The following is a 14388-nucleotide window of genomic DNA, read 5'->3' as shown; positions in this document are numbered from 1 at the left end:
AACAATTCATAGGAAATAACACGTAACAATAGTAATCAGCCGTTTGCTTATGAAAGAAAAATCACATTTCGAAGGCAGGCGAGGCGGTGCCAAGCACAGATTTCGTCGGCAATGTATCGTGAAATTAGTTTAGTGGCACTATATAATTACGCGCCCTCACTTTTTATAGTCCCTCGATCGTCGTCCGCCAAGGGTGCCGACCCCCCCGGCTCCTGTTATGACGAAAATGTCAACCCGGTATGCGTTTTGATGAATCGACACTATTTTAAACATTATATCCTCTTGTCCAATATGATACCTTAATAAATCGACAAGCAACTTCCTGTAACAGTAAAAGCTCAACTAAAAGGGTTGCTCAAATAAAACACGAACTGAAAGATACATTTCAAAGATTTATTATATAAAATCTTAACGCTACGTTATTTGAATTTAACTTATAATAACACGTGAAATTTACATAGCTACTCGTTTATAAGATAATAGTAATTAGTTTATAATTATTGCGCAAGATCTTCCCAAGAGGATCGGAAATCCTTAAAACATTATTTTACTTAAGTACGAATATTTATTAACTAGTACACGATAAACGACAAAGCTCAGGTATTCCTTACGATTTTAAATTATTTAAAAAATATGTATTTACATAGTGATATGAAAGAGTCTGAAAAATATATCTATGTTAACGCGACTAAAAGCTTGCAATGAAGCACCTACTTGCCTACGCTTATCCTACCACAGCTGTTGTCGCAACTCACAAATGACCTTATAACTACAAGTTTTCGCATCTAAATGCATCGTACGCATTAAAAATTATTTGATTTGAGATATAGAAAGGAGACGATGAGGAACCATAATAAGGATATGATAAATATTGACTATTTATTGTTTACTATTTTCATCGGTTGTCACGAGTCTTGAGAAAGATAATAAAAAAAATGCGTGATTGAACCGTAAACTAGATAAACATAATTGTATTAATTTGTAATAATGAATGTTAGCTTTAATTTTTATTTTATTTAATATTTTTTATTGCTTCGATGGGTGGACGAGCTCACAGCCCACCTGGTGTTAAGTGGTTACTGGAGCCCATAGACATCTACAACGTAAATGCGACACCCATCTTGAGATATAAGTTCTAAGATCTCAGTATAGTTACAACGGCTGCCCCACCCTTCAAACCGAAACGCATTACTGCTTCACGGCAGAAATAGGCAGGGTGATGGTACCTACCCGCGCGGACTCACAAGAGGTCCTACCACCAGTAAAAATTTGTTAGTTGACGTTTCAAAACACACATTTCGTTACAGAGCCGCATAATTTGATATCATTATAGTATTATTAAGTAATTGTATGAACTTTTTCAAACGCATTACAAATTTATTAATGTCAAAACTTGCACACCGCATAGTGAAGAACAGTGTAGAAAATTAATTTCCGTATAATAAGGATATTCTTTTTTAGAGCTTTAATTTGATAAGTAGCGTCTCTTAAGCCGTCAATAATAACAATGCGATGCCTAATAAATGTCTTATAATACTGAGCAGTGGCAAACACATTTCAAGAAACTGAGTTGAATACTGAGTTCGATGTTTTTTGTTTGCTTTAAGCTAGTATCTATCAGAGAAATTCAGGGGTAATTTATAATTCAATACTCAGATAATAGGTAAAAAACTCTAGTAAAAATATTAAAGGTGCATTTTTTGAAAAATAAGAATTCGGTAGTTCTTCCTTTGTCTTCCTTTGTAAATATTTGAATTTAATCAATTTAAAATTATATTATTGGTATATTTTTCATGATATGAACTCGAAATTTTGCAGGTACTGAAAATGATACGTGTCATAAGGCTACTTCTGAATAACAGTTTTATCAATTACACTAAATAAATAAATTAAACATTTTTTCATTGAAATATGTCAAAATATGATGAATACGTGAAAATATATGTAAAGATTCATCAAATAAAAAAATTAAAAAAAAAACATTATAAGATTAACGGAACGGTGACATCATCAGCTTCACGTGTCCACGAAATTCCTTACTGAAAAGTCGTAGACCATTAAGTTATAAACATGGTTTTGTAATAATTTAACAGCTATATAAAAATTGTTGCCCTAAAACGGGGATTGCCTACATTCATTTATTGCTTCAATCAAAGTATGACGTCATAGCGTGTCTAGGATATATTAAAATAAAAGCCTCATTAAAACTACGAGTGTATAATGAGCGATAATTTAGTCATACGTCCGCGTAAATGCTTAAATTACTTTTTACTAAACGAATTTCTTATTATATCACAGGCTTAAATTATACGTTACAAGTAGGGACGTGCATTCTATACGTACTTATGAAATACGGTTGAACGAAATTAGGTAACTATTTACACAAATAGGGGAAAAATAATGAGGAGAGCCCTCCCACAACCCTCGGAGATTTCAAATTACGACCGCGGCTGTACTAACGCGCCGCGATACGTATCAATATACTTGAATCGCTAATGTACTATCATGTAAAAGTCTTGATACTTTAACTTTTTTTTATAAAATTATACTTGCTGAACGAATAAACTGCATAGCTAAATAATACTTTTAATTAGGAGTTAATTGGAAATTAATAGATTTTTGTAAATCGAAATCCAAATAAATGACTGCTTCTTCTGGTATATAAAAACTAAGTTGTTTTAATACAACTAACAAATTTTCTATGCTTATCCAACAAACAAAGCGTACTTACAGTTCGAAAATACGATTTCTAATCACTTTTATACATAACATTCACAAACAAAGCAACTCACAACGCTTGTTATTTCGATCCAATTTTTCATTAAATATTAAAATGTCCGTCAAACTTGAGAGTCCCACCACCTTCTCATGTTCCTAATGGGTTTGCTGAACTGTTCACTATGTTGTTTGTTAATCATCACTACACTTTGAAAGTCTTTATAAAAGCTATAGGTTCTCTATTGCTATAACACATCACTATCTTGTACATATTAGTCACGGAATTATTTATCTGGAGCGGATGCTGTTGCATGACGGATTTTCTCACGAGAATATATTGAAGTACCTGAGGCCGGCCGTAAGGTACGGTATCGGTATTACTCCTATGTAATAATTAACAGACTGAAACATGAGATAGGCGATGCTCAGGAGCTATCACACTATTTCGTTCGGATGCGTGTTCTGATTCGAATCATTTTGCCGAGCGCATTGCTGAAAAAAGAAAATTACACAATACAATATGAATTCGGGAACGTACGAAAAACATATTACTCGCTTCAGGAATTACGAATACCTCTTGCTTTCTTTCCCACGTCTTCATGGCAGTTTTGTACTTTTCGAACTCGTGACACCAATTTGAATATATCTTTTGATATTCATTGCTTTTCTCCGGCGGCGAACACCTGTAAAGAAATAAGGATAGCATTTATACAAAAGTTAGATGTGAAAAAGGTTTAACCTTTTTGTAACATTTTTCTTAACTTACGCATTTTCAAAAGGGGACAACGTAAACTAAAGTTTGAATCTTACTGGATGTGTTTTGCTTATGCTTACCTATGTGTGTCAACGGTGATGTTATATGAGCACAACAAAGAGCCTCCTAGCCAGCAATCATATCTTCCAGCGTCCGCTTCATTCACAGCGATTATCAGTAGTCCATGCTCTGAGGTCTCGATATACTTTTCTGGTTTACTGTAAATAAAATTCAACTATCAAAATCGTGCAGGCACACTACAGTTTGTTTGTACCATGTTCCCAATTAAGTTGTTTGTTTTGACGTTTTTGCATTATTTTACGATTAAATGATCGCGGCCAATGAAAAGGAATATTTTGTAAATATTATAATGATACTAAATATTATTATTTCGCTTTTAAGTTTATTGACTTGTTAAATTATTTAATTTTCCTACCATTGAATTCGCTGCTTATAAATTCTAGTAGCGTATGAAAATATTTTACCTTATTATGCTTAAATTTAATTTGGAGAACAGCAACCTTCTAGGACATTTGGATTAAAATTTTACAAGCTCAAGTTGATTACAGTTGATAAACAAGTGATCTAAAGCACATCTGTCAACCGTGTTTTTCAATTTCAATAATTTATTAATGTATCAAGTGTGAACGTTCGTGAACATAGAGCATACGTATTCTTACAAATAAGATGATTTGCAAATTCGTATTCAGGGAATAACTAAACTGTAGTTCGATTGTTAAGGAATATAAAAAATAAAATACGCTCTGAGAATGTTTTATGAATGAGTTCCAAGAAGGAATAATCATCAAAGATAAGGTGAGTCAAACCTGCACAGATTTTTACGTACTTCTCGTGGTTTTGTATTGTAAAGTGGCATTAATGTTGTAACGTTTGTAGACTTTGATTTGGTTTTTTATTAACGTTTGAATAATTGTGTTTTTTTTTAATTGTTGTCTTAAACAGAATATAAATGCAAGTTATTACACGTAATCTTTACTATAACTACCGAAGAAACCGGAGCACCAAACATGACATGACATAATTGACAACACTGACCTTGAGAAATAGGGCTTAAATCTGTAAATGCATAGATTGATGAAGGCTCATTATAGACTTTATCACTAATAAAGTCTAACGTTGTCTAGTCTCGAAGTCGGCCCGCATGATATCGATTGGCCCCAAAAACCTCTCACTGTGAGCGATTAATAAGGTAAACATAGACTTAAAACTTTTAATGTAACTTCAGTTTAATAAAAGGAAAGGCTCCCGTAAAGTCCAACAATAATTTCAGTTGAAAACGTTCGAAGAGAAAATTCGAATGCCGCTAACAAAAAGCTAATACCGAAGTTTCCCCTTGCATTTTAATTGTGAGCGCGGAAGTGCGATAAGAACAGAAGATTTGGGAGCCCTTTAATTAATGTTGTTGCATGCGTGTTCCGTTAGAGTGTTTTCTGAATTACTTCAACAATTTAATGTGTATTTATCTTCGCTTTTGTGCCAAGCTAAATTACTGTGCAGGTGCTTTCGGTGTAATTAAATTGTGGGTGCCTTAAGCGCCCATTAAACACTTTTTGTTTTCAGACTCATTAGCCGCATTGGAGTTAAAATGAGATATGACTGTTTTCAGTTGTAAAATTTCGACCTTTCTACTCTAGATTAAAAAAAAAAAACATATCTGCAATTCCAAGTGTTATGAAATTCAATACTTCGTAGGATAAATTTTATTAATACTGCACTATATGTTTTGCGTAGCAATTTAAGTACTACGAGATTGCTACGAGAATTACTGGATTGCTAGTTTTGTTATTTTATCACTTACAGAGTAAAATTAGAATTTATGACCCATATGTAGACCGCATATAAAATATTTTATATTTCTCTAATAGTTACTGCTGACATTTCTATGTCACTTGTCCTGTTTCTAGTTATGCTACCGCTCCGATCTGACAGGAAAGATAGTACGAGCATGTATAGGTTCTACCACTCGGTTAAAACTAAGACCTAGTCCGCCTAAATACTGTAGTACAAAAATGACCATGACCATGACTAAAATGTCATTTTTCTATCTCATATACATATATTAAGGTGGGCCAAAAAAAACTTTAATTTTTTTTTCTTTCGGTACTACGAAAATATCGTCCAAGATGACGAAAAGAAATTTTGGTAAAGTTTGAGCTCTTAGTATTAACACTTAGAGGTGCCGCATCGTGATTTTTGATTTCCCATTTAAATAACACGGGAATTTTTTTTCTTTGGATTTTTTACTGTATCTCAACGAATTATCGTGTAGTAAAAAAATACATATATTTGTAGAGAATTAAGCGGCCGACAAAAAAGGTCTGAAATAATTTTTTGCTCAGTCAACTCGGTTAAAAGTTATTCGCAGTTAAAGTTTAACCTAAAATAATATATCATGACTTTAAAAATATCTTATACTTTTTTACAAAAAAATGGCATAGAAACATAAAACAACATTTTTTTTTCGTTTTTACGAATTAAAAAAATCGATCGATAAAGGAATCGATAAATAGTTTTGAATTCCACTTTTGACAAACATGAAATTTAGGTTCAAATAAACCATTTGAACCAAAACCAAATAAACAATTTATATTTGAATATCGCAGGTGTAAGTAAAAAAAAACTCACTTAAATGTAATCGGGTGACGACCCTTTTCCCTTGAATAGTGAAACCAAGTGACAGCCCTAGGTTGGAGTACTTCTGGCATCTTCACAAAGCTTCCTAAGTGGAGGCTTTGGCCCCACGTAGCCGACACGCTCTTCCGAGAAATTGATGAATCACAGATATCGGCTGTCTCATTGGCTACATCTTGAATCAGTCTGTTAATTAAAAAAAAATGTAATTTTATGACAAATTATCTTTAACTTCAATCCTCAAAATTTTAATGCGGTGTTCATAAGGAATATTAAATCTATCTATATATATAAAAATGAATTGCTATTCGTTAGTCTCACTAAAACTCTAGAACGGCTGGACCGATTTGGCTAATTTTGGTCTTGAATTGTTTATGGTAGTCCAGAGAAGGTTTAAAAGGTAGATAAATATGAAAATGCTCGGAATTAAATAAAAATAACAATTTTGTCTTTCCTTTGATGTGTCCCCGTCGGACGGATTCCTTTTGTTTGTTTTAAGTTTATTTTATACAAAACTTTAGGTCTTTTAATTGTCGATTGAGGCACTAAGAAGTCTGCCGGGTCAGCTAGTACGTAATATAAAACAGCAACTAGTCATGCTTCCTAAGTCTTTTAAGAAAGATAGACAAAATATGAAATATAATTATCAACTACGTTATAAGCTGAATAATATAAGTTTACACTCACCCAGGTATATACTCGCGACAGACGCTAGCATCTCTGTCCCATCCGCAGTACGGATCTCTTGCACACCTTACGCAAGCATCATACCGTCTCGCACACAAAGCCAAACGGAGTTGTAGCACTCTTCTATCAGATGCTGCATACAACGAGCCGTGGATACGCGAAATAGCCATTGCCTGATAGAAAACGCACTTTGTTACACTGTGTTTTATAATCAAAAGTTCCCAGTACGCCACGTGCACATACAACGCCATCTGTGTTCTAGGATACTGAAATTTGCTTAAATGATTTTCCTACGAGACAGTTTTTGTCACTACTACAAGCCTCAAAGCATTTGTGTCTGTGTATTTTGTTTTCGTCATGGTGTGTGTGAAAGGGAATTTCCAGAAATAAAATTAAGTTAATTTGTTCGCTGATTATCGGAAAATTACACCGTAACTTTGAATTAATAAACATTTCGTAGTAATGTTTTTCGTCCTCGGGATTTTAACCTGAGTGCGACGCTCGTCACTATAAGTTGCTGTCTATTGTGTTATACTAGCGTACTACAATAGTTAGCTAGTTTTTACTAGTAATAGGGCGTATTGTAGATCTGCACCACCCCTCCTGGCCATTTCAGTCGCGAAGCAGTCTTGTTTGAAAGGTGGGGCAGTTGTTATATCATACGATACAGTTAAAACTTTAATTTCGTGTCGCAAAGTGTGTAGCGGCTTCCCGTTATGAAGTCTGTAGGCCCCTGAACGACGTAGCACCAACACGTCTACGTAGTGATATCTCTTGTACTCTGACTCATGTCTTGTAACAGACATGTGTCGTGAAAGAAAAAGAAAAAAAGCAATCAGTAAGCGAATTCTGGTCCAATTCCAATTGTTTGCGTATGTTAGGATCTAGATTTTTTTCAAGTCCTTTATACCCGCAAAAGCATAATTGGTTCTCGGCACAGTCCTACCAACTTTGATCGAATTTTGAGTCTAGTTTCGGAGGGGAGAAGGGGACCTAATTATCTGAATCTGAAATCGATGTGCTCTAGTACAAAAACTTGCTAAGAATTTACCTGAATCGGCTCTCCTGGAGTAACGTCAAATATGTCAAGCAGAGCCGACTGACTGTCTCCATTTCTAGTCCACTGTACGATCTTGTGTATTTTTCCTTCGTCTGCAACAAACATGAGATAATTTTAAAAGCAGCCCTTACATAGCTTTAATTTGTTATTCATATCGTCTTTTCGCATTAAAAGTACAATTTCCAAAAATATTCGAAATTGAGTTAATATGCGGAATCATTTGATATCGTCAGTATTTTTCTCATAAATACTGTCAAAAAAGCGTAGTTTAATTTTTTTTTTAGTTTACCTATGTTTTGACTACTATTAACAAAATTAATCATTTTATCTTACTTTAAAAGACAGATAATGTAACAGGTAAAAAAAAAAAATTGTTGCAAAGATGATTAATATTAAAATATCACATGTTACACCTTTAAAACACTCCAATGTAAAATTAGTAAGTTTTGAGATTATACAGTTTTAATGCGAGAAAACTATATTTTGTCCTGTCAACTTAAGGGAACAATTTCTTTATAGTATAACACAACGGCAAAGGAATTTAGGGGTTATATTGTGATCCCGCAATAAGACGCTTTTTGAAACCAAAGAACGTAAATATGGTCATCAGTAATTGTGCAAATTAAATAATGGCCTTCTAATGGAAGTTCGTTCTGAGCATTAACTAGGTACATGTTAATTTAGATAGCTTGCATAATTTAGATAGCTTAGAATTTAGATAGATGCTTAGATAGCAAATGTTCACGATTGACTTCCACGGTGAAGGAATAATAACATCGTGTAATAAAAATCAAACCCGCAAAATTATAATTTGCGTAATCACTGGTGGTAGGACCTCTTGGGAGTCTGCACGGGTAGGTACCACCACCCCGCCTATTTCCGCCGTGAAGCAGTAATGCGTTTCGGTTCGAAGGGTGGGGTAGCCGTTGTAACTATACTGAGACCTTAGAACTTATATCTCGAGGTGGGTGGCGCGTTTACGTTGTAGACGTCTATGGGCTCCAGTGACCACTTAACATCAGGTGGGCTGTGAGCTCGTCCAAACATCTAAGCAATAAAAAAAAAAAGCTTGGATACTACTTTAATTCGATCGCAGCTATAAACGTTTCACTGGATACGTAATTACCGTCTACACATTCGTCTTACACGTTCCAATGTTGACTTGTAATACACAATTTAAGTGTATAATTTCCTAAAAGCTTAATTTCCTCGAAATTATCTACTTACACTTCACTTAAGGTTCATCAAATATGTATTAGAACATTAAGCATCATATAACACATTATAGGTATTAGCGAAATGCCAATGGTTAATTGCATACATTGCTCAATTAGCAAGATCTTAGTGGTTTATAAACGTATGTTTGCTTAAGCGTCTAAATAGGTATTAATAATTAATATTATTATTTAGTACAAAATTTCCTCATTTTAAGGCTCAGCTGGATATATTATTATGTACATATATCTACTTTTGATGGTATAAAAATGAAAGATTTCATATTTCACATCTAATACAAATGTGGCGCTGGGATCAATAGTTATTTTCATGTAAATATATTTCAATATACATATCGACGCTTGAAAGGCAAATGTAACTAAGCGACAATGCGTGAACTTTACAGTAGACTAATTTAAAGTTGAAATACCTGAAAACAATTCTATTTTAACGAATCTAGCTGTAGGATTGAAATTATTTTAATAGACCTAGAAATATATATTTTTTTACGCTTCGAATATGGTTATTGCCTATCATTTATGTCCAAAGCAGTTATTGTCGCTTAGTCACGTTTGCCTTTCAAGCGTCGATATGTATATATGTAAATAATTTCCATGGGAAACATACTACTATTAGTATGTTTAGTTCTGTAACTATTAATACTGTTGTTATTATTAGAATCTCTCAGTTATGTACTTGAAGTATATTAGTTTCATAATTTTTAATTCGATAATTTAGTTTCAAACAACGAATGGTATATTTGATTGAAACACGTTTTACGATTTAATCTCGCGTAACGCGAAATTATAAGTGATATTTAAGCTTCAAAGTATAAAGTGCGTGATTAGAAGCTAAATTTGTATTTAATCAAAGCCTTTGAGAGCTGTTACTAAATATTCGTAGGTAAATAATTACTATGTCTCTTAATAACTAAGTCGCAGCATAGAAGTTCTAGTTTCTAATTGTAGTTTCTACTAGACTTTCTAGTTTTAATCGTAAATAAATAATTGGTTGTAGTTATGTAGTTAAATACAACAAATAGTTTCTAATATCTATAAGTTGCCTTTAACAATAAAAAAACCATTTGTATTTATCAAGAAATTCATGAGTACAATTTCTTAAAATAGCATAAACGTTGTTAAGAAATCCCCTAAAATTCGAATTCTGAAATCCTAGCGTCCGCAGGTACAAAAAATTCAACAAAGCAACGAATTCTTACAAATATAATCTAGACTATTTAATAAAACTAGTGGTCCTGCAGTAGTCGAAATTCGACTATAATTAATTGAAATTATAAGTTTGAACAATATATGGTTCTATTGTCAAAGAGACAAAGACTATTATATTTCTATAATCAAAGATTTCGCCAAGACTACAGTATACAAATAAAATTAAAGATAAACAATATTAAGTAACCTATTCTCAATTTGACCACAGACTCTAAGCAATAACAAAAGTTTGACAGTAAACAAATAGTATGTGTGTATGTAAGAATATATGCGTGTGTGTCAAATACATGGTAGTGTGGGTGATGTTTTTTTTATTAATTTAATGTATTAATAATGCATAATTTAAAAAAAAAAAATTTGGATTGTGCATTTCTTCTCTATATTCTCTATAAGTGTGGAAAATTTCATACTCCTCCGTCCGCGCGATTTTCGTAAAAAGGGATACAAAGTTTTTGCTTCACATCTATACTAATATTATAAAGAGGAAAGATTTGTTTGTTTGTTTGTTTCGAATAGGCTCCGAAACTACTGGACCGATTTGAAAAATTCTTTTTCCATTAGAAGCCGACATTGTCCCTGATGAACATAGGCTACTTTTTTTTTTTTTTTTGTTTCATGTGTGTTTTAATGTTTCCGAAGCGAAGCGAGGGCGGGTCGCTAGTATTAATATATAGATAATACCGAAAAAGGAAGGTGTCTCCAAAATCACAGTCAACGTCAACAAACACTATCGAAACGTGATAGTTACAAAAGCCTAAGGTCACACGTAGGGGGTTCCTTACAACGCGACCGAATCAACCAAATTAATATGCGACCCACGGATCTTAATAGCTAATTGGATTAGGCATGTACCGAAATTACCAAACCGAGTTACTATCAATGCTGAGCGTGTCGCAGAACGTCGCAGCCTACTATTATTGTGTTTGCCAAGTTATAGTTGAGCTATAAATCAGTAATTATATTATTCCCCTTGTTATTATTGAATCGAAGTATTATTGATTAAGCAAGCGGGCACGTATGATTTATACGCTACGGCTTTGTTCAAAATTGCGTTATTTTAGTGCGTTAATTACACAGCTCATGAAGGTCAGCCAGCGGTGTTGTTTATTTTTAATTTAAAAATAAGTTTAGATTTATTTCATGATTGGATTTAGCTTATTAATAACTTTACTACAAAAATATAATGTAGGAATTTTTTTTTTTCATTCTACTTTATAGCCATCATTAGAGACGAGTGTATGTATCACTATGGATTATCCGGTAATGGTAAGTAGTCTTCATGGGCAACATAAAATACACAGCCAAGAAAGAAGCCAAAGCTAAAGAAATTCGTTTCAGCTAGTTTCTGTGTAGTTCTCTCCATTTAAGTTTATTTGTGAAAAATGCTTTAGACAGAATAGGGTATACGAAAGGGTAATTTAGTAAGCAGGCCATACTATTGCAAATTCTGTTATTTTAATTTTGCCCATAGAAATCTACAACGTAAATGTGCCCGCCCACCTTGAGATATGAGTTCTAAGGTCTCAGTATAGTTACAACGGCTGCCCCGCCCTTCAAACCGAAACGTATTACTGCTTCACGGCAGAAATAAGCAGGCTGGTGGTACTTACCCGAGCGGACTCAAAAGAGGTCCTACCACCAGTAAAAAGCATAGCTAGCACCAGTAAATCCATTTGGAAAGCTTAGTCTTATTCAATGTACAAACGTTTTACATCCGAATACATTTACTCAAAACCGAATTTGAAATGTCCTTATTAGCATGTCGAAATTCTTTAGTAAATCTCCAAAGTACGTAAGCTCATTTGCCGTGTGAATATTTATATAAATTCCTGATTTTGTGGTGATGTTCTGAAATTTATTTAAACGCACACTCCAGGCTGGAAGATAATCTGTAAATGTATTATATAATATCACTAGCGACCCGCCCTCGTTTCGCTTCGGAAACTGTAATTTATTATTGATTTCTCCACTATTTAATGGATGTTATTATACATATAAACCTTCTTCTTCAATTACTCTATCTATTAAAAAAAACAGCATCAAAATCCGTTGCGTAGTTTAAAAGATTTAAGCATACATAGGGACAGACAGATATAGGGACAGAGAAAGCGACTTTGTTTTATACTATGTAGTGTGATGTTCACTGAAAATATTTTCAAAATAGACAAATCAGTATTTATCATAAGTACAAACACAACAAGAAATAACTTTTTAACATAACCATAATAAATGACTCTTTATTCTTATATAAACTTAAAGTCCTCTCGTAATTAGCTGTACATACAACTTTGAAGGTCAACTCTATTGCTATTCTTGTAAGACAGTTTTTACAATAAACTCGATCTGGTAAGTCACACTAATAGTAAATTTAAAAGAAAGTCATAATTTTTAATGGCCGCCGTCTTTGGGATTGATGAAGGTTTGCCATTATAATAATATCCATTTCAATATTCAAAATATCTCATTCAATATATCCTTCAGTTTTTTTTCTTTTCTTAAATGGAAACAAGACTTTTATCAGTCATGAATATAAAATAACTTGTTCATGATTAGGGACGTTTTGTATCCTATTCTAAGAGAAAGGTCTGACCTGGGGGGTGCCTAGAGAATATGATCTTGCGTCTAAGTTGCTGAGTAAATTGGAATATCGTTATATAGTTTTTGTGTGCAGCCTTAAAGCTTGTAATTCGATGAAATTTATTATTCTAGAAATGTAACATGGATGGAATAGCAATGCCAGTGTTATATATATGTACTTTTTGATTAAAGGGCATACATATGTATGTACAATATGTATGTATGGATTGTACGTTTATCACTGCCTATACATTGGCACGTCACTTGACAGCACATGGATACGAGATAAGGGGCTCGTGATTGACAGGAACAAGGCAGCAATAATTAGTTTCCCTGATCGTATGCTGTGATTGGAAAGGTTAATTATTAAGTATTGTCTGTCTGTTGTATTCGCTAACGTAACGTGCTGAGTTTTCGAAGTTAATAAATATTTATTACTAGCTGACCCGGCAGACTTCGTAGTGCCTCAATCGAGAAATAAAAGACCTAAACTTCTGTTTAAAATAAACTTTAAAAAAACAAAAGGAAACCGTCCGACGGGGGACACATTAAAGGAAAAACAAAATTGTTTATTTTTATACAATTCCGAGCATTTTCATATTTTTTCACCTTTTAAACCTTTTCTGGACTTCCACGAATAATTCAAGACCAAAATTAGCCAAATCGGTTCAGCCGTTCTCGAGTTTTAGCGAGACTAACGAACAGCAATTCATTTTTATATATATAGATTTGTCTGATATGCATTTGTTTTTAACTAATAAATCTCGGTCAAGCTTCGCTATGATTTTCGTTAGTTGTATAAAAACCTCGGCTGTCAGAAAACACTCGTGCGCCACCTATCGTTCTTTGATGATACTATGACATAAATCTTACATGTCATAAAGTTTCATCACAAAGAAATGAATAGCTTAGGAACCCATCGAGGATAAACAAATATCTACTTTAGATCTAGTTAGTAGTGAAAAAATGTCGTCAAAAATACACTCATAGCTACTTAAAATTATTTGCAAACTAGCTGTCTGGAATTGTTTTTTAATGAACCAAATCCAGAAGACTGGTGGTGATTGGACTGGACTGGAAGCGGATAATGTAATTCCTGATACCATTGAACATATATTTTTGTTTGTAGATCTCTGACTCCTATATTATACGCTGTATTAAAGATGACCTAATGTACGTGATTCATAGTTTCAAACAAGCGCGATGGACGTACCTTAGTCCTCTTTATTATACATAACGGATTTTCAAAGTATTAAACTACAAAAACGAACGTAACCATCGAACTATTGTGATATTATGTTAGGTTCATAGTTAATTATAATTTCGGTTACTAAGCCTTTAATGAAACTTTCATGTATCGAAATTAAACACAAATATTTGACCAAATAAAGCGATGGGCACTGAGCACCGACTAAATTTAATTATGTAAAGTGCGCAGTGTACAAAAAAAATTGTATTTTTTTTTTTTCGTATCAAAAAAAATCAGTATTTGAGTC

At 33.3% G+C, this 14388-nt stretch overlaps 1 protein-coding gene across 4 annotated transcripts in view; it reads right to left on the bottom strand.

The window, feature by feature from the left end:
- Positions 1-372: 372 nt before the first annotated feature.
- LOC101740012 (semaphorin-2A) overlaps positions 373-14388 on the bottom strand; it is a 430077-nt gene continuing 416061 nt past the window's right edge. For all 4 annotated transcript variants that reach the window (XM_021349434.3, XM_004928238.4, XM_012692089.4 and 1 more), the window contains 6 exons: positions 7863-7963; positions 6812-6984; positions 6119-6310; positions 3553-3690; positions 3293-3401; positions 373-3210 (listed from right to left, as the gene is read on the bottom strand). In XM_021349434.3, coding sequence (XP_021205109.1) covers positions 3154-3210; positions 3293-3401; positions 3553-3690; positions 6119-6310; positions 6812-6984; positions 7863-7963 — 770 coding nt within the window. In that variant the 3' untranslated portion in view covers positions 373-3153. The remainder of the gene's footprint in view (positions 3211-3292; positions 3402-3552; positions 3691-6118; positions 6311-6811; positions 6985-7862; positions 7964-14388) is intronic.

Source organism: Bombyx mori, chromosome 18, assembly GCF_030269925.1.
Source record: "Bombyx mori chromosome 18, ASM3026992v2".
Taxonomy (NCBI): Eukaryota; Metazoa; Arthropoda; class Insecta; order Lepidoptera; family Bombycidae; genus Bombyx; species Bombyx mori.
This window is presented reverse-complemented; position numbering and strand designations above follow the sequence as displayed.